At 37.6% G+C, this 23959-nt stretch overlaps 1 protein-coding gene across 1 annotated transcript in view; it reads right to left on the reverse strand.

The window, feature by feature from the left end:
* Positions 1 to 16493: 16493 nt before the first annotated feature.
* The window catches only part of SEMA3B (semaphorin 3B), an 898347-nt gene continuing 890881 nt past the window's right edge, over positions 16494 to 23959 (reverse strand). Inside the window, exon 18 of the mRNA XM_044078181.1 lies at positions 16494 to 20233. Within this exon, the coding sequence (XP_043934116.1) occupies positions 19775 to 20233 (459 nt within the window). The 3' untranslated portion in view covers positions 16494 to 19774. The remainder of the gene's footprint in view (positions 20234 to 23959) is intronic.

The following is a 23959-nucleotide window of genomic DNA, read 5'->3' on the forward strand; positions in this document are numbered from 1 at the left end:
TCTACAGCAAGCAGGATTTAAGGTTAAAAGTGAAAAATTCAGTTTATGTCCAAGAAGTTAAGTTTCTAGGTGCTATTAAAAAAACAACAGGAAGGTCTCCTTGCCCTATATGTGTACAAGGCATTTTGCAAATGGAAAAGCCACTGACTATAGCAGACTTACATAAATTCATGGAAATCATGAATTACAATAGGGAATTTATAGAGGATTATGCAGCTGTGGCTGCTCCCCTATACAAAATGTTACAGGAGCAAAAAAACTCCACCTTTTTAGAGTGGGGGTCTCATGAAGAGGAGGCATTTTCACAAATAAAAGTAAAACTAGCACAAGCTAGAGAATTAATAGCACCCACACCAAGGTTACTGTTTCTGCTACATGCAGCAGCAAGAAAAAAAACACTGTCTGTGGTACTACTACAGGAATGGCCAAATGGTAGCAACAACAGAATGGAAAAAACATTACACCCAGTCACGTTCTTTAGCAGGAAGATGACTCCAGTGGAACTGGGCTACCATCCATGTATACAGCAATTATTAGCCATTTACTGGGGTATTAAACAAACTGAATATTTGACTGTATTTTCCAGCATTAAAGTACAAACAGCACATCAAGCAGTAAAAGCTCTGATAGACAAATTTGAAATTAATAAAATTACAGATGGTATTAGTCAGGCAGTCTTGCAAAATGGATGGCACTTTTTGGAATGAAAACTGTTACTATACATACAGGGGACAAATACTATTTGTCAAACCACATGGGATATGAAGGAAAACAGCATAACTGTTTAGAAAAGATAATGCCACCTGATGTGCAATTTTTATCATCTGATTTTGATCACTTTAAGCCATCTATCTTTGTGGATGGAGCGAGATATTGGGACCAAGCAGATACTGGACAGGATTTGCCATAGTTCCAGAGAATCCACAGCTGGGTTCTCCTGAACTAATCAAATTACCAGGGCACATGTCAGCTCAAAGAGCTAAACTGGAGGCAGTACTGTATGTGCTAAAGTATTACAATCCTGTTAACATTTTTTCAGATAGTGCTTATGTAGTAAATTCTTTAAGACTGCATATGGAAACCTGGGTAAGGCGAGGATTTGTGGATAGTGTAGGTAAACCATTACGACATGCTGAAGTATTAAAAGACATATATAAAGTTATAACAATGTCAAAACAATAAGGACAGTATAGTGTCTTAAAAGTAAAAGCACATCAAAAGTCAACCAGTGAAACTTACAGGTTGAATGTGTTAGCTGATACTTTGGCAAAACAAGCAGCACAAAATGGAAAAGAACTTCCAGAATATGAGTATGCCAGTGTAGAAGTTAGTGTCTTAAAAAATTAGATGAAGAGTAAATAGAAAAAGACCTTGTAAATATACAAAAACAACAGGGCTTAAAAGAAGAAATTTATCAATGCAGATTAGCAGGTATACCACCAAAGGAGTACTATGCATACACCACCTCCAAAGGGTTACAGTTGCTATATGTACCATTTCAGTTGGCACGCCAGTTGGTCAAGTTAAATCACCAAATACTGGGCCATATAGGAATTGATAAGTTATGGGCAGTTGTAAAAGAAAAGTATTGGAACCCAAATTTAAAAAAGGTCTGCAAACTGATTGTAGAAAATGTTTAATCTGTCTGCAGGTGAATGCTAAAAGCAAAAGGCCTTAGTTACATCAAGTACAGCCAGCGGATGGGCTATGGTATGCAGTTCAAATAGATTATGCAGGTCCATTACCAACAACAAAGGGTGGTTACAGGTATCTACTAGTAGTAGTGGACATCTTTTCAAAATGGGTAGAAGCAATTCCTACCAAAACCATGACAGCAAAGGCAACAGCAGAAGTCTTATGGAAAAATATTTTCTGTCATTGGGGATGGCCATGGGTCATAGAATCAGACAATGGCCCACAGTTTATTGGTGATCTCATTAAACAAATGTGTAATTTGTTAGGCATACAGCAAAGGTTTCATGTACCATACCGTCCACAATCTAATGGCATTGCAGAACGTATGAATCAAGTATATATCATCAAAATCTTGATTATATTAAATTAAAAGATATGGATTTAGGAGATGATGTAATCTCTGGAGCAGGTATTTTCCCTTGGCACAGGGCTGCAAAAGCCATCTGGGAGCTGAGAAAACTATCTAAACTAGTTGAGGTATTAGCAAATGCCACTTTTAATGCAGTCCTTGACATTACTGTTGAAATGACAGCTATACGACCTATGGTTTTGTAAAATCGAATTGGCATTAGATTACATATTAGCATCCCAAGGGGGTACATGTGCTTTAATAGGAGAACAATGTTGAACATTTATTCCAGACAAAACAGAATCTGTAAAAGCACATTTAGAAGTGATTGCACAAGTGTCTCAACATACTAAAAAAAACTGGAATGATGATTGGCGTGGATGGTTTAGTAATCTATTTACAGAATGGACAGGAAAAATCACTGTATTTTTAATTTCTTTTATTGTTATTGTAGTGCTTGGTTGCATATTATTTACATGTATTAAAGTCTGCTTAGCAAAAGCTAGTCAAGCTACTGTTGTTAATTGTCATAACGAAAAAGTATTATCAAATAATGCTGAATTTCTTTCCCTGGTTTAAAATAAAAAAGGGAGGATTGTTAGAGTGTGCTCAACAATATACTAAGGTTGAAAGTAACTTTGCTACAAATATGCAACATAAATAAGGTATAAGATAAAGCTTGCTTAAATGTAGAAATAGAGTTTAGCAATATGTGATTAGCATCCATACTAAATGACTGTGACTTGGAAAATAAGAAATCTGCTGAATGGACATCTTTCCTTACAGACTTAAAAACAGGATGTATGCATTTCATTGTCAGTGAGAGCAAAATGTAAAATCTGCTTTTTTAAAGACACTGTTACAATATGTTTCCTTAAGAAACATGCTTTTCTGCACTTATCAGCATTTGCACAAGAACAGATGTTCTTATACAAAGATCCAAATAGTATACTAAAGACAAAAACAGGATGTTCACACTGTCAGAAAAGCTGGCCTCTTATAAATTCAGCAAAAATGTGACAGGACATTGTTAAACAAGGAAGCTTAAAAATAATGTTAAGTCAGCATTTGCATTAGCATCTGCAACAATCAGTATTGTTTCTACAGGATGAGCAATTCTCTAAAATAGAATACCAAGAGGAAATGTATATGTGTGTGCATGACTAAAATTATATATAAAGATCTGTATTAATCCAGTTATGTTAGGGGTATTGGTGGGGACACATTTGTCCCGAGGTAAATGTTATAATATCCATGCTGATTGAGAAGTAAAGTAGAACAATAACTAAAAGCTGTAACATTAGTACGTGTGGTCTGTTATAAAAAGCTATTTGTTACTGCTCTGAGTTGGGTGCTGTAAAGTATATTCTTTTATCAGTGTATATTCTGCAAACTTCTGTGTGCAACAAGACTGTAAATGCAACTATAACCAGACTTTGATTTCAGCAGAATCCAGCTAGCAACACTGAGTGTCTTAAGAAGACTTCAACTCCATCACAGTAAGCAGCACCATATAATTTTTCAGAATGATAATGAATGCTTCTGCACTCCACACTAACATGTATTAGAACATGCTAATGGAAAATGTGTGTGTGTGTGTGTGTGTGTGTGTGTGTGTGTGTGTGTGTGTGTGTGTGTGTGTGTGTATAGCAGGTATGTACCTCTGCAGTGTCTTCACCACTTATGTACCTTATGAAAAGAATAATGCCCCTGTGGATAAGAGTGAATATTTGAATGGTCTAACCAGGTAATACATTATGATATACATATATATGTACTCTTCCAATAGATCTGTCAAACATCAGTAGTAATCTGCTTGCATTTTCTTTCCTGTGCAGGTTCGTCCACCTTCTGACACTGACCTGGCTTCACAAGCAGGAGAACGACAAGTGAGAGTGTGGGTATGTGGCCATTCCTACACTCATTGGGCTGCCAGCCATGCCTCCACAGCTGAAAACCAGTCCAACTTGAGCTTCCCCACATCCAGTGTGAAGGTATACTGGATTGCAAGAAGAGGTATGCATCTATTGCAAGAAGAGGTATGCATTGCAGCAGAGTACTGCAGTTGGAAGAGAAGTGCTCCATCTACCCTGAGTCTAACATCCCTGTGCTGCACATTGGATGGAATGATGTCATCTGTCAACCACTCAGAAGGCTACGGTTTCAAATCACAGCAATTTTTGAACACCTGCAGTCGTGGTAGCCATGTTGTTATTTTGTGTGGTCTGACATAATTTCTCAACAGATATGGAAAACAGCAAATAGTCAATGGGCAGTGCACAAGGTCAGATGACTACAGAATGGGTTCATGCATGGCTTGATGCACAGGGTCGGTGGATCTACAATCTGTCATGAGAGCATCATCGCAGAAGATGTTCAACTGTTCAGCGGGGATGGTGTTCACTTAACTGAGGAGGGCATTGTGCGGTTCTTGAGTGACCTCCACAATGGCATGAGGAGAGCAATGGAGGATTGGTAATATGCAGCTTGTAAGAAGAACGGAAAACACCCATGACCAAGTAGGGACCAGTATGGTAAATAAAACTCTATTATGAAATGTGTTGTATAAAATATATGTTTCTGAGTTTGGCAAATAACTGTGGTAAGGAGCTGGTGAAGATGCTGAGAAAGAACAACTGTTTCAGGAGAGTGCTAGCACATACAATCTAATATGTCAGTAACTATCCTGTAATACTTCTTTTTTTATTCTGCTTTTATCAGGCATGTGTAGAGTTTAGATGACAGGAAGGGTTTAGTAATACAGAACTTGATCCCTTAGGTCCATTGTTGAGTGGACACATGTAAAGAGAAAAGGCATAGTTAAGGCAGACTGCTGACACTGAAGGAGGTCATGAGACTGCAGTGGTATCAGCTGTCTGAGTGGGTAGCCAGCACACCTATCAGACAGATCAGATGGCTTTGCCTGCCACTGAAGTCCCATGCCTGTCCTGGGTTCATTAGTGGAGTGGCGGTCCTTACCTTTTTTTTTCTGTTTATATGTACCCATTTAGCAGTATGTTGGCTACACCAAGAATGTGTATATTTACAATCATATGTGTCTACATGGTAAAACAATTGGGTCTGAATACTGTACACATGCACAGATATCAGTTTTTTTAGGACTTAGGTTATGGAAATTATGATTTTCATAATTCATAATTTTTATATTTTGGAATATAACTTTGCAAGGGAGCATCTGAATGTGCTAAGTAATACCTCATTTTGAAGAAAGTATTCATTGTTCCAGCATGGTAAAAAACTGTGCCTCTATGTTGTACACATGTACAGATATTAAAGTTCAGACTTAGGTTATGGAAATTATTATTTTTTTTTCATATTCTGGTACATAACTTTGCAAGAGAGCATCTGAATGAGCTAAGTAATACCTCATTTTGAAGACAGTATTCATTGTTGCAACATGGTAAAATAACTGTGCCTCTATAGTGTACACATGTACATATATTAAAGTTTGTTTCAGACTTAGATTATGAAAATTATGATTTTTTTCATATTTTGGTAAATATCTTTGCAAGGGAGCATGTCAGTGTGCCAAGTAATACCTCATTTTGAAGACAGTTGTACTCCTTATAACATGGTAAAATAACTGTGTCTGGGCAATGTACATATGTATAGATATCACAGTTTGTTTAGTCTTGTAGGATTATGAAAATTATACATTTCCAATACTTCTCATTATTATGCCCATATCTTTACAAAGGAGCATAGTGACAACACAAATGATGCATCATTTTGAAGCTGACATTGAGCTGAACCACTTCTACACTGATATGTAGCCTCTGTCTGTTACATGTGATGAGATATTATGCTTTGTTTATTTATCAGTTATGAGAAATATTATATTAATCATATTTCTTTGAATATCTCCATAAAGGAACATCACACAGTAATGATTATGGTATCATTTTAAAGCTGACATTCATACAAACCAATTAAATACAAATTGTATGGGTCTGCATGGTACACTGCTCAAGATATTGTGCTTTGCTTTTCCAAAATGGTACAAAATATGCACAATATCAGCATTCCTTGCCAAATATTTAATAATGACTTTGATACACACTATCAACATTTATACTGTTGGAAAGGTCAGTGTCTGCTAAACAACTTTCACATTTACATTTTTAGTCTAGCTCTTATAGCTAAAGAGTTATGAACATTTGTTTTCAGTATGGTATTAGAAAAGGATTTTCTGAAAATGAGCTCAGGCTGCACTGTTGTTCCTATGGTGGAATTAACCAGGCAGCTTTTTCTGAGCTGCTCCGGTATGAAGGAGTTAAGGCATGATCTTTTAGAATTGTATTTAAACAGTGGTTCACTTCAGCTGAAGAAGTTTTGTTATAAAATAAAACAAAAGTACTAATATTCCAATTTAAGTTGTTGAGCTAGATTTGTTGGAATCTCTGTTGCCTTGTGTGTGTTGTTTTTTTATCAGTTTGTCTTCTGTTTTGGTTCACTGGAATCTGTCCCATATGTTAACTCTCCTGTTCCTATATAGGATAGATTTTCGGTGGTTGCTTGTGTTTTAAGTTGTGAATATGAATATTGTGTGATTCATAGTCTTGAAAGGTAAGTTGTTTGCCTATGTTAGAGTTTAGTGTGTGGCTCTTAGTGTGCTTACGTAGGAGGTCAAAAGATAGGGGACTTTCTGGTGCTTGCAGTGTTTGAAATGCAAGATTGTAGGTGGCTAAGTGATTGGATCTGTTATTTGTGTGGCATGGAGGGTTTGTGTGTATTTAGGGTGATCATTTCAGAGAATGTGTGTGTGTGTGTGTGTGTGTGTGTGTGTGTGTGTGTGTGTGTGTGTGTGTGTGTGTGTGTGTGCTTGTCTGATGGATTATTAGTTAGTGATTATGTCTATTTCTGCTCTAGTTTGTGTGTGTGTGTGTGTGTGTGTGTGTGTGTGTGTGTGTGTGTGTGTGTGTGTGTGTGTGTGTGTCTGTGTGTGTGTGTGTATGTTTATGCATGTGTGCAAGGTGGGGGGTTCTGTGTGTTTGTGTCTTTTTATATGAGGCAAAGTGCCCGAGATATCTGTGGATTGGTGGTGTATGTATGCACGTGAATGCTGCTAATTGAATGAGTGATCAAGAATTTGTATGCACATACAGGTGTTCACCTGACTTTGTATCCAAAGCAGTACTTACTCTTAGGTACTGTAAATGCAATCCTGGAGTAGGTTACATCAGTTTTGGGCAAAGTGGAGGACTTGCTTCGTATGTAATAAGAGTGTTTTTGTCAGTTCTTTTGTGTCTTATTGTATGTAAAGTGCTGGGTTAGATGACTGTGTGTGTTTGTGACTGTGCATGTGTGTGAAATGGGCCTATATCAGAACATCGAACGTCCAAAACATCGGCCACCATAAGGTCAAACTTGGCAGATTGAAAGCTGAAAATATCGATGCTGTGGAACATCGACTTCCTTCCTAGGGAAAGAAGTCAGTGGGCTGTTTCCGCAGCTTCACTATTTCCTCCACTGTAGTGCGATCTCAGAGTTGGTATATTTAAGTAGGGGGGATGTGGGGGGCATAGCCCCCCACATTAGAAATGGTTTGTGGTGTGCGTGTTTTCTGTGTGTGTTTCTCGGAATAGCGATTGCTTTCCCTGGGAAAAAAATCGCTGTTTTGAGCTTTCGATCATATCACATTTTGAACTTCCATGTTCAACCTTATGGCGGTCGATGTTTTGGAAGTTCAATGTTGTGATATAGACCCATGTGGAATAAGTGTGCATTTTGGTGAGCAGACTAGTCAATTTGTGAGCTTTTTTTTCTTTGTTTCTTTGGTGAAGTGTACATTGATAAATCTGCTGTCAATACTGAACCCTGCAACCACTCTATCTAGGATTAAATTCCTCATAATGGGTCTATGGTTGGTTGAGTCTCGGGCACTAAAACCACCTGGACTGAAGGAACTGGAGTTCCACACCAGAATCTTTGCCTTAGTACTGGGCAACATCTTAAACAGAAGGTCTGACCACAGGATTGTAGAAAGAGTGGACAGAAAAAGCTGACCAGGAAGGGATTAAGTGGATCTAAAGACACAGATGAACACAAGTTAATTAGTGGCAGACCTACATCCACTAGACAAGCAGTCTAGCAGTATCTTAGGTGCAGAGAAATCATTTCCATTTCCTAACAAGGGTAGAAAGAAATTGCTGCCTTACATTCTCAGGGTACCAGGAGACTATCTGCCATCTTGGTCAGCCTGACTTACTACTCCATAAGGGGGAACAAGAAGGGGCACAGACATATCTGACAGGTCTCAGAGGATGTTCCTTCAGGCACAAAGGGTCAAAGTGATATATGCTGCTCCATTTATGGCCTGGTTTGATATATGAGCAATAAATTATGTCCTTGGGTACAATCAAGACATGGACGTGCCAGGACATAGAACCTTCAAGAATCAACCCAACTCCATCACCTATAGAAAGCAAGAAGGCTGTAATCCTCCAGAAACAAAAATGTGCAGCTCTGGGATCCCTAACCCTAAGACCTCTCTCTCTGAAATGACATAGATGGTTGCCTTCCAAGAAAGGACTAGAATAAAAAAAACAAGATTGTCCATAATCTGTTATCCAAGGAAAAGATAACTAGAGTAGAAAATGCCCTGGAAATTTATGGCTCAGAGAAGGGAAGAATAATTTTTGCAAAGGAAAGTGGCAGAAGAAGGCTCTCAACCTTATGACAGAGATGATTCATTGAACCCCCTACAGTTCAAGAATGGGAGACCCTAAACAAACATCTCCCCAAATAAAAATACAGATAACTTTCAGATCTGCACACATTAGGGGGAGCTAAAAACATGCAGTCCTCTACACCTATCTAAATGCAGCCTCTTGGGATAGGAGAACTGCAAGGACAGCATGACCCTATGATCTTGCAAAACACCTTTGCAACCCCTGTGGAACTTAGGACTCAGAGATGTAACCCAGACCATGTGTGCAAATGTGGAGGGGGTAAGCTACTGGCTATCCTTCAGAGTCGAAGTTTCAGACATATAATCAACACAGGTACGACTGAAAACAGATATTAAGTTACAGGGCAAGCATATTGAAAAAAATAATGAGATTAACTCTAAACATTAACTGGAAAACATATACTGTCAAAGTTACTGCGACAAATAATGCCAAACAAACAAAAAGAAGTTTAACATTACAAAATCAAAAGCTGTTGAGAGGAATAAAGTCAATCAAAAAGGAGGTTTAATATTATATTAACAATGCTATTTGTCAAGCATGCTAATTCTGGTTCTACATGAAACACTGTATTTCTGTAGAATAAACATTAAGAAAAAGAATGTATTCTATAAGTGATGTAATAAGTGGAAACAGAAATATATGAATAGGAATACAGTACATAATGACTTGATAAGGAGAAGAGAAATATATGTAAAGTATGGAGGGGCTAGAAAGAGGGCTATTTAACTTATTGTTGGAGTGATTAGTTAAGAATAGATAAAAGGAAGAGGATATTTTATATAAACAGACACAGTGTGGCATGAGAAGTAGTTATACAGGGTTGAGAGATGACAGCTGGTGAGGTATTAGTTATGTATGAGTTGAGAGGTAAAGACTGAGAGTGGTTTCTTTGTATAAGGGTAATAGAGTAGTGCAGAGTAGGGTAATATTTATTTTTTATTATTTTATTTTATTTTATTTTATATATTTGTTAACTGGGTTGGTCCAACTGAGCTAAAGGCCCATTTTCAATGGTGGAGACTCAAGGAAAAAAGCTCCAATCCACATACAAACACACAATAAAAAATACAACAAACATAATGATTCAAAGTACAATTCCCAAAACGCAAGGAGACACGTTCCAGTATACATACAGTAGCACAAAGCCTTAAAGATGTTGGAACATCATTATAAATAATAGATTTGTTTTGGTTTAGGTTTACTGTTAGGCTGAGTGGAGATTTTAGAAGGGTAGAATATGAGTGACTAGTGATGGACAGGAAGGCATATCCCTCCTTTGCCTGACTCTATGGAGCTGAAAACGTTTATGTAGTAGGAGACACCAAGAAGAAATATAGCACACATGGCACTTTAACTAACAGGTAACTCTGCTGACCAGGATCTAGAATCTGAAAAGGGGAGGTTCTTCACTAGAAGAAAAAGAATATTCCTCCCCAAGAAGACTGTCAGTAAAACTGGAGCTGTTTTACTATCCCTCCCTCCAAAACAGACTTAGGGCAAGGCCTTGAACACATCCAGCAGTAGAGACAAGATCCAACAACAGCATCCAGACCCTTTAGGATGCCATAGGTAAGCCATCATAGATGGAAACAGACACCAATCCATTCATATGGAGGATCCCTGTAATCTGAACAGAAGTGAAAGGTTCCTAGAAGTTCTCAACTCCAACGGCCTGATACTGTTTCAGACAATGGGTCTTATTAGATAAGAACCATGATCAGGAGTAATGAATTCAACTTATTTCCCAAGAAGGGGCACAGACATATCTGACAGGTCTCAGAGGATGTTCCTTCAGGCACAAAGGGTCAAAGTGATATATGCTGCTCCATTTATGGCCTGGTTTGATATATGAGCAATAAATTATGTCCTTGGGTACAATCAAGACATGGACGTGCCAGGACATAGAACCTTCAAGAATCAACCCAACTCCATCACCTATAGAAAGCAAGAAGGCTGTAATCCTCCAGAAACAAAAATGTGCAGCTCTGGGATCCCTAACCCTAAGACCTCTCTCTCTGAAATGACATAGAGGGTTGCCTTCCAAGAAAGGACTAGAATAAAAAAAACAAGATCTTCCATAATCTGTTATTCAAGGAAAAGATAACTAGAGTAGAAAATGCCCTGGAAATTTATGGCTCAGAGAAGGGAAGAATAATTTTTGCAAAGGAAAGTGGCAGAAGAAGGCTCTCAACCTTATGACAGAGATGATTCATTGAACCCCCTACAGTTCAAGAATGGGAGACCCTAAACAAACATCTCCCCAAATAAAAATACAGATTACTTTCAGATCTGCACACATTAGGGGGAGCTAAAAACATGCAGTCCTCTACACCTATCTAAATGCAGCCTCTTGGGATAGGAGAACTGCAAGGACAGCATGACCCTATGATCTTGCAAAACACCTTTGCAACCCCTGTGGAACTTAGGACTCAGGGATGTAACCCACACCATGTGTGCAAATGTGGAGGGGGTAAGCTACTGGCTATCCTTCAGAGTCATAGTTTACAAACCTGTAGTGCAATGCAATGGGAATGCATCCCAGCCATGATGCAATTTGGGACACACAGAGACTGTACTATAAAATCAGTACACCCATGTGAGGCTGGCTTCTGAAAGGGAAACTGTTACCAACACAGGAAATGGAGAAGACTACATAGAAAAGGCATTTTCCAGAACTAGGGATCAATGCACCTAATGACTAGAGCCATCAGGAAAGTCATTACCCCTAGGGTTTAAGACAAGGCAACCTGTAATCAGTCACTTCCCAAAAGGGTTCTCCTAACAGGAATGCACACATACGCACTCCTGTAATGCATCTGGAGATAATGATTTTAACTCCCACCACTGAGGGGAACATTCATAGGCTACAGGGGAACAAAATTCATCCCTGCATACACAGAGGGTCCAAAATGCCTTGATGGCCTCAGAAATGAGAAACTGTGGCTGAAAAAGTTGTAAGAAAAGATAGCTCTCCTCTTTTCTCTGAAACAAGAGTTCCCTCCTCCTCCTTTGGGGTAACGATCCTAGACCTGCTGTAAGCTATCTCCCTGGACCCCTCTATGGGGATAGGGAAAAAACAGAGTCAACCAATGAGGGGTATCAGTAAGACTGCCCAGCATTTGTTCCAGGACCCATATCACCCAGAGGGTTTCTCTTCTTCAGCTCTTCAGGATCTCAAGAATCGGAGAAGCAGGGGAGACTATAGATCTTTAACAGATTCCAACCAGATTTGAAGCACTGACAAGTTCAGCTGCATCAGGCCACTTACAGGGCTTTCTCCTTCATGTACAGGAGTGAAACCTTAGCATGAGAGTTAGTGGATCAACCTCCACAAGAGGGAGGGGCCTGCCTGTTACCAAGGAAGGCGTCTATTTTTGATTGCAATTGCTAACCACAAAGTCTATATCTGTCAAAACCAGCTTGAGTCATAAGTTTCCTAAGGCTATATCCCAATAGAAATTATCACAATTAAACCATCTGCCACAGTCATGCCACTGTGTATACACCCTCACAAGGCAGAGTATGACAGACAACTAAAGAAAACAGCTAAATTGTGTGTGTGTGTGTGGTGGGGGGGAGGTTGAACCAGCATAGTAATGTCCAGAAAAAAGGAGAAATCTTCTCTGATCTCAGAGTTAGACAAGGTCTGAAGAACACTAGGTGATCCTGGAAGCTGGACAGATTCAGTGCACAGCTGATGGCTCTCTGTCCCAGTTGTGTCATAGGAATACTTTTTCATGCTTGCCTATATCCTTTTCAGGCCATCCTGTCTCTCAAATGATTGAAATGATTAATGGTCTCTGAGAATGCTAAATGTCATCCAGGGACATATAGAAGTTAGCCATGGCTTGATTTGACATTTCATCTTGCAGGCAAATAAAAAGAACTGACCCTGATTGGGGCTTAGGTTATAAAATTAGTAAAGAGTGGTTTCAAAGAGGGCAACCATGGAAGATGGAGATAATGCTATCAGCCCCCATCGAGGCAAAGGTACAGAAAAGTCATCATGGGACTCATTCTAAAAGAACTGGAAGAACTCAGAGATTCCTGCTCTCACTGAAACAAAGACCCCCCCTCTTTGTTGCTCCCCACTGGAGCTCAATGGGGAGGTAGATTTGAGCCCACTGACTTTAGAAGCTGAAATATGCCATGGGTCAAGTATAAATGAGGCAATATGATTTCTGCATGCTGGAAATTTGGCAAAGTAAGGACAACATGCATCTGCATGTCTGCCAAAGGCAGCATATTGAGAGGAGAGGCCATTGTGAGGCAAGGCACTGAATTCCAAAGCACTTTTGGGGATAAATCCTGCACCAATGATTTTATATTCCTAAAAATTGACCAAGCACCTGATCATTTGCATGTGTAACAAAGACCTTTTGCTGGCTCATCTATAAGTCCTCCTTATTTAATAGCAAATATTCCATCTAGGCTGAGGAGGGAGAGCATAGAAGAAGAAACCTCAGTCCCAAGTGCTCCCAGTACATGACTGAAACATTGCAAGGGATGCTCCCTGCGATCTGTTTGGATGGACTCAGGACCAAACAAAGCAGGTGGAAGAAAGCAGCTTGCATATTCTTGCATGCAGTAACTGTGATGGAAATCAGGGATACTCCTCCCACAGAACTCAAGTACCACAAAAATACAGCAGACAGCAGCTTATCCAAATTATGTTAGTCCTGGAAGATCCCGATACCTGAAAGTAACAAAAGACTGTTGACAATGCAGTTACCTCTAGGAAACAGACAGTTTAGCTAATCATCCATCTAAACTTTCAGGCAAAAATCCAAGTCCTGCCAGTGGATATAGAGGGGCATACTCCCATTGATTCTGTGAGGAGATTCCTTCTGACATAAAATCAAAGGTTGAAAGTACAGCCAGAGAAAACCAAGGACATACAGATAAAGAAAGCTACTGGTAATACCAAACAAAATTATGATTTTTAACTGTGCAAGCAACAAGAAATATCTGGAGGGCAAAGGGGAAAAGCTTGCTCAAGTAGTTGATGTGGGACACCACAGCATCTACTGTCATGGGAGTATGTTTGTTCCCCAAGCATGGACAATTCCAGAGAAAGATGTCAAATGCTAACTGATGGAAAGGCCAAAACAAACATAGACCCATCAAGAAGGCTCCTTGATGTTAACAGTGTCAATTTCTTTACTGTTTCATTACTTGCTTTCAAAAATAATTCAAGTTTTCTTGCTTCTTCTCAACAAGAATTCAAAAGTTTTATGTAAATGAATAAAATATACATGGTAGGCTATCTAGACTGACGAAATAATCTTCTTACAGGCTCTTAAGCAATCCCACTTGCACAAGTTCATGCCATGAGGGATTACTGTTGTTCATAACAAGTATGATACATTAAGGGTTGCCATAGTTGTACTTAGTTACTGCACTAATCTTACATTGACCATATACTTCTGATACTGAGTTGCTTGTTGTTGTTCCATTTTTTACAGTCCTGAACTTCAGTCATCTCTTTAAAGCTTTTGAGGCATCTGTTATGTCTCAACTTCTTCAGTACCCACCAGCTTTACATGTTGCCCTGGTTGCTAATTCATTGTCACTTACTGGTATTAGCCAGGAGTGTGGGTAAATCCCCTGGGTACTGCAAACTATATGAAAAGCCCTATACATTCTATCTGTGCTGGGCATCCATCTCACTGACATAGTTAAAGACATGCACTTCCACATGGCCATTATTCCCTCTCAGAACAAAAGCTTAACCTACATGCGTGCACAGTCAAAGTGCTTTTATTATTATGGAAGACCAGAAACTGGACCTTTCATGCCTGATTTCCACTGAAAATGTAAGCTAGCCATTGTTCATCCATTTCACTCTGCTTCACAGGCAGTTCTTATTACCAGGCCACTAACCTGGGCTCACCAGCATCAGAGATTACAAGTGTCCTGTAATTTCAGGCCATATGGTTAACAAGGAATCTTAATGTTTCAAAAATAAAACAGTCTCCTGAGCATAAAGGCAGCTCATGTCACCTGTCTTGTACATCTTTGCATCTTGAAACATGTCACTAGTTCAAATGACATAAAAGCTGTGGTAAAGGTCCCTGTGATATGACCAGGCACAAAACCTTCTTAGCTCCGCTCAGCTTCACCACTTACAAGAAGAAAGAATGCTCAGGTGACACAGATTATTAATACCATTAAAGCAAATTGATCTTTGGATGGTTTAATGGAAGATACAGGCTTTAATACATTAAACAGATTAAATTGAATCACCATTTAGGATTCTGTTATTACTTCAGCATCTCTCTCTATTTTCTTACTTCAACTCAAAGCTATGTGTGATAACTCAAAAATCAGTGCCTAATTTAAATGTGTCTGCAACACCAGCAGTACCACATTTCAATTAGTTATTTTCTGCTCATGTTTACCCTAATATGTTGCTCTTTCTGATCACGACTCACTTCACCATTCAGTATACCCATTTTTACTTGGCATCCAGAGCATAATTAAATCAGTTAAAAAAACAAAAGCATCCATGAAAGAGGAAGAGATAGCCTATATATTATTTGTCATACACATACAATATACATATTACTTTATGTGTGTGAGTAGCTATATTATTATCTTGTTTAGTCTAGGTCTGTTAGACACATTAGTCCATAAATTTGAACCTTATGTCTAATTACAGCATCATCAGATATCTGAATCTAACCATTGTTAGCTAGTGATTAGTCTTGCCTACCCCTTGGATTTTATTTTTCATTCATGTTAAAACTAAATTTATCTATTCATTGCATTTTGCCATACTGAACGCAAAAAGAAGTACTGTTAATATTAGATCCATTTTGATAGAATTTATAGTACTGTGCAACAGATTTTAACCTGTAGTACAAAAATGTGTGTACTGTCATTTGAATTTTTTTCTCATTTTATATAATAACTGCAAAAAATGTGAGGTCCTCTGACCCAGTGTAAGTAGTTACTTAGCATTATGCCTCCAAAAACATTTCATACCTAGGAACAAGTACAGGTTTAGTCAGTGGATAAATGTTGTTCTACCTGTAATGCATCTGAAACAACTCAACAACCTGTTGCTTTAAACTGAGTTGTATTCATTGGCTCCCTATTATAATGCGACACCTAAAAATGTACATCTCAGAGTTATGAAACAAGTGAAATTAAAGGAGGTGCTGAAAACTGCTGTTCTCTTACAGTTATTTTTTCAGCTCCCCCCTCCCAGTACCTACCACCTCATTTTGTATGTATACTGACTCCAAGACAGTTATACTTCAGAGAAAAGGGAATACTCCAAGACACAACCAATTTAGACTTAATACATGCAAAATTCACTTTTTTTACATTGTCTCACTACTCCAGAACTCATACTTAAAGTCTCAGAATTTAAAACTGTAATCATATTAATTACAATTCTAAATTCAAACTATGTTTACATTTCGGTAATGCATTGTTAGCCACCTATCTAAATCTTTAATGATCTCTTGCAGAAATTAGTTTGTGTGTACTACACAGGCTGTGAAGTGGCTGAAGAAATACTGACAAAAACAGTGCTACTTCTAATTTGTGTTTTGTTTATCCAGCCCTATCTTCAAATGTATGAAATGTACACTGAATAAGCAGAAGGTGGCTTTACATTACTAACCACTTACACATCACATTAAAAAGAAAAAAAATTGGAAATTTTAACAACCCCCCCCCCCCCAAAAAAAAAAAAAAACAAATGTGCAAAGAAAATAGTGCTGGGATAGTTTATGCAATGCATAATTTATTTATTTTTCATACTGCTTGACCTCAGACATGTCACTTCCATTATCCACCACTTAAGAGATTGTCTTTGGGCACACATATGTTGTACAGCTTAAGAAGGACATGTACACTGGTATTTCTTTCTGAATGTCATATCAATTAACACTTTCAAAACAAGGTATGGACTGCAAATAAAAACAGAATATCAGTTATTTTTAAATGACAGAAACTCCACCATAAGATGCACAACAGTTCCTTATGTTTCAAGCATCATTTTCAAAAATGTCTACAGTCCAGAACCTTTCTAGTCTGTGTAGACAGTGATATTTTGTTTTCTATCACTGAAATACTACAAAGAGAAATATCACATATGTAAAAATATGTTTTGTTTAGTCTGCAGGTATCAACAATAATTTCAGATATTGCAGTTTCCTATTTTCTGGTTAATTTAGATATAAAAAAGTGCTGCCTGCTACCTTCTATAATGGGATGAAACCCTACTTTCAATACAAATGTCCTTATTCAACTCATGTAAGCCACTATGCTGCTATAAATTCAACACACCAGCAGAAGTTATATTTTCAATGTGTTCTGTGCCATATCATGTTCCAAATTCAGAAAAAATCGTGATTAAAGAGACTTGAATATACCAAGGTAATCTATTTATCCAAGACAAAATTCTAAACAACTTTAAAGAGTATGTGACATTTTTCAGATCAAACTGGCTTAATATTGCACAGTATTTCATTAGGAGTTGCACTGCAGATGACAAATAATTTATTTAATAAAATAGTTCATGTGTTTCCTGCTGTATTATTTTCTTTCGAATTCCCCTGCTGCAATATGTCCTCAAATTTAAAATGATATTTTGTGGGATATTGGCCAGGATTTCATGTAGAACAGAAAAGCAGTCTGGGTAATCAAAAATCAGGTTATTTCTTCAGATGTGAGAATGTATTTATTTTATTAATGTACTACATCTCATATAATCAACATCACTTTAAAGCATTCTCCTTAGAGTGCATTGTTGACAGTACATTTTTACAAGAAGTACGTATCTTCTGAGTCTATAGTTGGTGCATAGCCTATGGCATACCAAAGATGTTGATCTGTATGGCTACCATTTATACACCTACTTTCTACTAAAACATGTAACTCCCTGGGATGTCATAAGGGTAAATTGTAGCTCTAAGAATTTTGAAAAAAGGCATCCTTAACGACAAAGTAAAATAAAAACAAATTTATTTCTGTACCAGAAACCATAAGTATAGTGTGACATACATTATAAGGAGATGACCAACTCATTCTCAATTTTTATGTAAAAAGGTGTCAGAGGCTCTTTAAAGGAGCAAACTAATGAACAGTGTAATGCAGAATTGCAGGTAATTAGTCAATCAAGTAACATACATTCAAATCCCAACACTTAAAAGAATGTAATCTTACGTATACCAACAAAATAAACCAACTAGAAGAGGTGGATTTCCTTCTCCAACAAAGTAAACCAACTAGAAGAGGTGGATTTCCTTCTAATGACAATTTCCATGGCAGACTTTTTATATAACTTAATGTTGTATGTAACAGTCTTGAATGTAAATATAAATGTCAACATCATATTAAAGTTGATCACTCTGATAAATGACACCTTTTCATTTTAATAGGGTAGGCTTCTGGATGGGAAATGCTAACTCATAAGGTAATGGGCTAAAGAGTATTTATGATATCAAGATAATGAAGACTGGAAGTGCCACTAAACAACAAATGTGAATAAGAACATGGATGATTTGTAACCTGTATGACAGTAAGTTGCCTTATGCTAAAAAAGAATGTAACAAAAGTTGTTTTTGTACGGATAATTACAGGCAATGGCACTCTTTCGATATAAGTTGTACTTAACTAGGACAAGGTCTTCAATGCTTCCTTTAATTTTACATATCTGTGTATTCCTTTAGAAAGTTTAAAGAGAGTTTATAGTGTAGGCTGTTCTGCCTTTACGATGCTGAAAAGCAAAACAATACAGATGATTGGCCTTATTTTTCCATCTTGATGATTTACTAACTGGGAGATATTGGTCTCACACCACTTCTTTTCTGCCTGCTTAGAAAACAAGGCCATACATGAGAGGTGTAAGATGTGTGATTAATTATTTGCACTTCTTGTGTTAACTTAATATAATATAAATTTGTTCCTTAGTCCACTGCAACCAATGTCACAAGGGAAGGCAGCGTCAATTTAAGTAAATCTGCAATGCATCTTGTTCTTTGCAAGTTGATGTTCTTCAGCAATCTCTAACTCACTGATGCATCCAAAGTACCTATACTTACACAAAATCATCTAATTCAAAAGCATGCAAGCAGTTCTTTTACTGAGCAGGAATGCCCATTGTGTCAGTCTTTTCATAAGCTTTAGGTTTAGACTTTGTGTCTTACAAGAATGAACCTCAGAAAATCTAATTTGCCTTCTGTGCCACAGTCACTCTGAACAGGATATACAGACCTTTCTGAGAATAGCTGTTGTTCCAGAATGTATTTCATAGGAGCAGAGAGAGTAGATTATTAGAATGCCTTGATATTCTAACAAACAATAGGAGGGATATGGTGTAGCAGATTAGATGTTTACAGCCATTGGACCCACACAAGTCATGAGTACCGTGAAAAAATTGCCAACTTGAATGTTTTTGTCAGTTTTTCTATAAAGTGCTAAGCCTAGAAAATAACATACAACTGGCATAAAATAATTTAATGATGAAGAGGTAGGTTTTAGGGACAGGAAAGGAAGGCAAACTAATAGCTTCATATATCCTTTTGGTCTGGAACAAGGAATGGATATTGATTTACCTCCAATTAAATGCACATAACAATATTCCCAAATATTTGAGAATTAGTTGCCTTACTCATAAATGCACTATTAATGAAAACAAGTCCGTACCTATTCTTACAGCCATACTGTTGTTAGGGAGAAGAATGCAGAGTAAAACCCTGCTTTACTTGTATGATACTGAGAATGATTTAATAAGTGCCGGCTATATCCTAAACAAGACCGCAATGAAATGTGAACTAAATGCTGTCTTCTCAGCACTTTCAAGTTCTCCCACTTAGTCATTACCATACTGTGAAAGGTCTTCTCTTCTTCTCTATGCATTATAATGTAAACTGAAAGCATGGCCCATTAGTGGTTTGCAGTTTTTTTTCCCATTCTTTTAACAGTGTTAATAGCTCATTCCACTTACAAGCCAAAAATCAAATCCACATTGTTAAGTTTCTTATAAAGCAGAAGGTGGGAGTCACCAGATGGCAGCACTTCTAGGAGCTCTATCTGACCGTGATATCTCATGCATCCTGCGATTCCTTGCTTTTGTGAATGTTGGCAAATGTTTCCACTTGTCAGGCTTGGCCTTGGCAGGGAGTGGTGGAGGTACAGGCCTCTGCTTTGGTTGCTGGTTCTTTCTCTTCCACACCTGTTCACATATCTCATCTACAGTGTTCAGATTAGGATGGTCTACCAGCTGAAGAAAGTCTTGGTACCAGATCTTCTGGCTGGCATACCTAGGGTCATTAGGGCCATCCTTGCGGGTAAGCTCTTTGACTTGCCATGAGTTAATCACCTCAATGGAGTACCGCAAAAGAGTCTGTGTGAATCCATGTTCCATGGCATGGCATAGATATGCACCAGCATCCTTGCGCTGAATATTTCGTAGTAGTACACCTCTCTCTGTCTTCAAAATATGCTCATCTGTTTTAAGCTACAAAGAGAGCAATAACATAATAATCAGAGTTATTCCATATACTATTTTGACAATGGCTATAATGTGAAGTATTACAGAAAATGAGAACTTGAAAACTTAAGAAAACCAACAAATACTATAACGTATATTTAAATGTTATGATCGGTTTGCTTGATTGCAACAGAAGACTTAAAATATGAGTATCTAAATGATCCAGTGAAATCTAAAAGGATAGTCAGTGCTATGATATTTCACTGAGCTGTGACAATGCTACAGACCTGCTTATTTCTTAAAAAAATATGATTTTAATCAGTATTTCAGAAACACTGGTTATATAATACCAATTATGCTATCGTTGGTGCTACAAATTCCTATAACAAGGTGTTGCAAAATTCACTGCAATACATTGTTTCAAAAGCTTAGGATTTAATACTAAGCAGACTAAGTTAAATATAACATGAGCACATATATAAAATGTGTTGCTTTTATTTCTTTGTCAAACCTGATTGTTATACTAGGCGTAGCAAGACTGGCAGCACCATCAAATGAATTATTCCAGGTCCTTATCTAGCCTTAGATTATATTACAGTACAGCAACCGGAAAGAAAAAATGTTATTATACTAAAATGCAAATTAGGATAACCTCCAGTTGCAGTGCAAGCTATCTCCTTTGAATTCAGGCTAGTAGCCATTTGTTGGATTCTTGGGAGAAAAACATCATGTAACAGATAAGCAAGTTATTTTTATTGCACTGGTAGAAGGACTGGGCAACTAGAGTCTCATTTTATCCATGGACTTAGTTATAGCAGTCAGGATTCGGGATTCAAAATTGAGCCTATAAATTGTGCAAGCATTCGTACCCACAAAAAATTAATAGTTTAATATAGGACATCCAAACACAGAATGTGCTTTCTAGACAAATCAAAAGAGAGTTAGACCTAAATTAATAATATAGTAAACGTCTAGCAGCTACTAACAAAGCAAACAGTACATTACTGGTTAGTAAGAAATTACATCTTAAACCCTTAAACCTGTAAACCAGTGGTAAACAACATCAGAAATGACTGGAGGACAGTTGCAGAGTACAACAATAATTTAACTGTTGGGATGTAACAAGCCACATATATGCAAGGATTAAAAAAAAAAAAAAAAAAATATATATATATATATATATATATATATATACATACACGTGTGTGTATAATGTCATTACCAGTGCTATCTGGGCAATGCTCTAGTATCCAGTAGTGCAATGACAATAATCTGTGATTCAGAGAGATAAAACTGCACTGAACAACATCTCGTTAGTGACTCATTATGATGTCTCTGAATCATATTCTGTGCTGTTAGACCTAATGCTTTATACGTCCATGTAACAGAACAGCACAGATACCTTGAGACATGTGCATGCCCCCCACACACACAGCCATGAACACTCATACACGAATCTACACACAGACATCCAGACAGCTTCAGCCATACCCCTACAGACAAGCATGTATTCGCACACATGCGTACACACACACACACACACACACACACACACACACACACACACACACACACAAAAAAACACTTTGTATTAGTTAATTGCCAATTGCCATGATGCTGGCAAACCTGATCCTTCCACTGAAGTGAATGGGGATCAGCATCTTTTGACGATGTACATTTTTTCTGCTTCACTTCCTAAATAACACTGTAGAGATTTTTTTAAAACATCTAAAGCACTATTCAGATTCATGCAAGATTACGGGAAGAGAGCACATGGCAATTAATTGTCCCCATGCTGCTTCATTTGCATGCAGTCTCACTCAACATGTTACAGGCCAAGGCCTATGTGTTAACAGTACAATGGTCTCTGAATAGCACAACCCTTATGCACAGGGCAATACTGTTGTGAACAGGATTGTGCAGTGGCATAAGCGTTTCTGAACCCCAAGGATAATGCTCCTCAGTGCCAGTGACTTTTGAATTAAGATTCTGTGAAACAGATGTTCATGATGAATTGTTTCAAACTAATTGTACAGCTGCAAACAACTGAAGCAAGTTCATCATTAAATGCCAGTTTGTGGAAAACCAGTATCGGTGACCTTGCCTATGTTTTTTTTAGTGTTAATCACTTTTTAGACAAGACAAACACAATACATCGTATATGGCACTGGTGCAGTGTGGTATAGGAAACAGCATAATATTAAACCAGTCTCAAGCTAAGTGCCAGTATCTTACTATGACTGTAACAGGACAATGAAGTTATTGTATTTTGCCCTTCACTTGGTATTATGATGTTATAGAGGTAATGATGCTTAATGTTAAGATGTGAATGACAAGTCCTACAGACGGCTAAGAAATGACCTGTGTCTGGCATACAAGGCATCCTCCAGCCCATCACAAATGGATTTGCTGCACATAAGTCAAATGGCTTCAGAAATACACAGTCTAGGGATTTAAACCTCTTCTGCAACATCAACAGAACTGTTTGGAGGGACAAGCATATCTCCCAGAGGATACCACTGATGTGGAACAGACTTCTCATCCACATACAACAAGATTCATCTCTGTCCATATTCAAGCACAACTTAGACCTATGGGTTGGAAATAGAAAATGTACTCCACGGCTGTCCCCTGTTTTACCAATGTATAGAGGCAGCTCCTACATGCTTTATCCCATGCATGGGATCCCTCAAATTACTACCAGTTATTCTTATTAAGGGTAATACATAACCATTGACCATGGGATGGGTAAGGCCAATCTGTATCTAAATTGGATAGGCTATTTCAAGAACAAAAAGGGAAACTGGCTAGGCTTAAAATAGCCCATGACAGCAGCTAGTCTAGTACTTATCTATGAACCTATGAACCTACGAACAATGCATGCACAGATCCATAATAGGTGGATATAAAAATGCATAGTTATACAAAATAAAAAAGCTTCTAGTACTCTTCAGCATACAGTGATTCTATGAGTTGTCTCCAAGATCTTGTTTTCCTGAAATCACAGGTATGTTGAATTAGGTAATACTCATGAAAAGAAAAAAGAAAAACTCAAATATTTGTGGAAAACTCTACTCTTCAATCCCATCTTATTCTAACACCTTGATAAAATTAGCTTCAAGACTACTGGATCCCCCAAAAATTACTTTAACCATTACTTATACTCATATGAAATATATTTTCCATAAAATGAACTGCCAACAAATATTCTTCAAACAACTATGTACAAAGAATGGCTCTACTTTCAGACTAAATAGCTAAAACCCAAGAACATATAAACGCAAAGTCAACAGCTGGCTTAATATGACACTGGAAAATACTAGTGTTCACAAAAATAGAACAGACTACATATTCTGAACAATGAATCTGTGTGGGTTTCCATTTGTTTCCTACATCAAAGGACATGAAGCTAGGTGAAGTGATCATGCCCTAATCCGTCTGTAAGTTTAAGTAGAAAAACAAGTTTAATATTAACTGCAGAAAGTCATGCATTAGACAAACAATTGGTCACAATACAATGCCATCACTTAAACATTACAATGATGTAATAGTAAATTGAGTTAAATAAATGCAGTGAAATATATAATTAAGTAGACTCATAAATGAGAGTAACACTCTACGCAGTTAAAACAAAACCCATAAAAATGATTCATTCAAAACTATGACATTACAAACACAGCTTAAATGAGCCATGATTTAAAGCCATGGTCATCAGTATCTTAATGCAATTAGAAATAAGTTTTAGCCAAGCAT

This window comes from Protopterus annectens, chromosome 7.part0, assembly GCF_019279795.1.
Source record: "Protopterus annectens isolate FY-2018-M chromosome 7.part0, PAN1.0, whole genome shotgun sequence".
NCBI lineage: Eukaryota > Metazoa > Chordata > Ceratodontiformes > Protopteridae > Protopterus > Protopterus annectens.